This window comes from Myzus persicae, unplaced genomic scaffold (genome assembly GCF_001856785.1).
Source record: "Myzus persicae strain clone G006 unplaced genomic scaffold, MPER_G0061.0, whole genome shotgun sequence".
NCBI lineage: Eukaryota > Metazoa > Arthropoda > Insecta > Hemiptera > Aphididae > Myzus > Myzus persicae.
In genome coordinates, this window is record NW_019103245.1 from 51 (window position 1) to 1,573 (window position 1,523).

At 31.3% G+C, this 1,523-nt stretch overlaps 1 protein-coding gene across 1 annotated transcript; it reads right to left on the minus strand.

Annotated features, from left to right (window-relative positions):
• Positions 1-447: 447 nt before the first annotated feature.
• LOC111034075 lies at positions 448-1,355 on the minus strand. Its single transcript, XM_022315103.1, has 2 exons — positions 943-1,355; positions 448-546 (listed from the first exon to the last, which is right to left on the minus strand). The coding sequence occupies exons 1-2, from the start codon at positions 1,177-1,179 to the stop codon at positions 454-456; spliced, it is 330 nt and encodes a 109-aa protein (XP_022170795.1). The 5' UTR covers positions 1,180-1,355; the 3' UTR covers positions 448-453.
• Between the last annotated feature and the right edge of the window lie 168 nt (positions 1,356-1,523).

Here is a 1,523-nt window from a genome sequence, read left to right on the forward strand (position 1 = left end):
ACATTACTCATCTGCTATGCCTCATTCCTATAATTCTTCTAATGCACCAATTAATCATCCACCGAACTCATACTATTCTCAACAGCATCTTTCTTCTCCTGGATATTACTATGCCAATGATACACATAATGTTCCTACAGCCATAATAAATTCTACCATTACTTCTCCACAAAGCTTACATGATGAATCCAGTAACTTTTTAGAACCTCCTTCTCCTGCAATTAATTCAACTAAAAATTCTTACAATTTTTCCAACATGTCTTCTCCAACTCCACAAAATATGTCTACACCTCCAATACATCATGCCCATCACTATGTAAACAATTACTCTCAGCCTACTTCTCCGTACAACTACTCAAATAAAAATACACCATGAATGTATTATATAAAAACTAAAATCAATAAATAAAATAAATACTAGTTTCTACATTTTTTAATTTAATTTTTGAATACCTACCTCAGTGTCACGGTCAGGCGCTCTTCAGGTGATATTGGCACACGCAAACCAGTGTGCTGTTTTGACAATTTTGGTCTAACCAGCGATATCTTAATAAATTTAAATAAATATAATTATTATTGTGTGTAATATTATCATAACATTAATCTACTGTACTAATATGCCTAATAGTAAAATAAAATACTTTAATAGCAATGATATAAAATATAGGTAAGTACCTACTTAGTAATAAAGTCTGACAGATCGTCAACGCTCAGAATCATTTTTCGTATACAATGATTTATATATTTTATGATTTAATATTTAATTTTTAAAATTAACATTATACATTCCAGTGTCCATATTCATAATATAATTACTATAATAGGTATTAGTACTATAGTATTAATTAATCATTACTAATTGTATAATGATTTACATTTTATACTAAAAAATATTGTACATTGGTCTATGAAATAGTATGTAAACTATATATTTCTACTTACCAGTTCATCAAACGATGGTATCGACATACGGTAGTATTTCATAAACTCTTCTGGGTAGCTACGAAGGGTCATAAATGTCACCTGAAACTGACCATTATCTGGTCTTTTTAAATTTAAAGGATGGACCCAATGTCGTCTCTTAATTTTATCTCGTTGCTGTTTTTTATTGCTGAGTTCGTGTTCCTCGTATAATGCAAAAATAACGCATGCTGCTTCTATATCATTTAATACTTCCATATTAAAACAAATAAAAAATAAACGAAACGAAATACAACGAAGAACGATATAATATATGCGAATTGAACAGCAGACGTCATCTACGATGGGAGGTAACAGCAGTACTAAACTAGTATACAACAAATTACAAATAATTTAATGGTTTAAATAACATTTGCCACGCTTTTTATTTTTGAGAAACGAAACAAAATCGTCTAGTGTGAAAGCGCGGCACGATTTCAAAACGCCGAAAAACGCATCGAAACGCATCTAATGTGTAAGGAGTGTGCGTTCGCGTTTCAATAAACGCGACGTTCGAAACGCACGTAAACGTGCGTTCGAATCGCCTAGTGTGTAATCCACTT

What these genes read in the sequence shown, in the direction of transcription:
- LOC111034075 (XM_022315103.1), bottom strand. Translation starts at nt 1,179, where the DNA reads ATGGAAGTATTAAATGATATAGAAGCAGCATGCGTTATTTTTGCATTA. An exon ending in TACCATCGTTTGATGAACTG is followed by an intron (nt 547 to 942) that starts GTAAGTAGAAAT and finishes AAATTTATTAAG; the next exon opens with ATATCGCTGGTTAGACCAAA.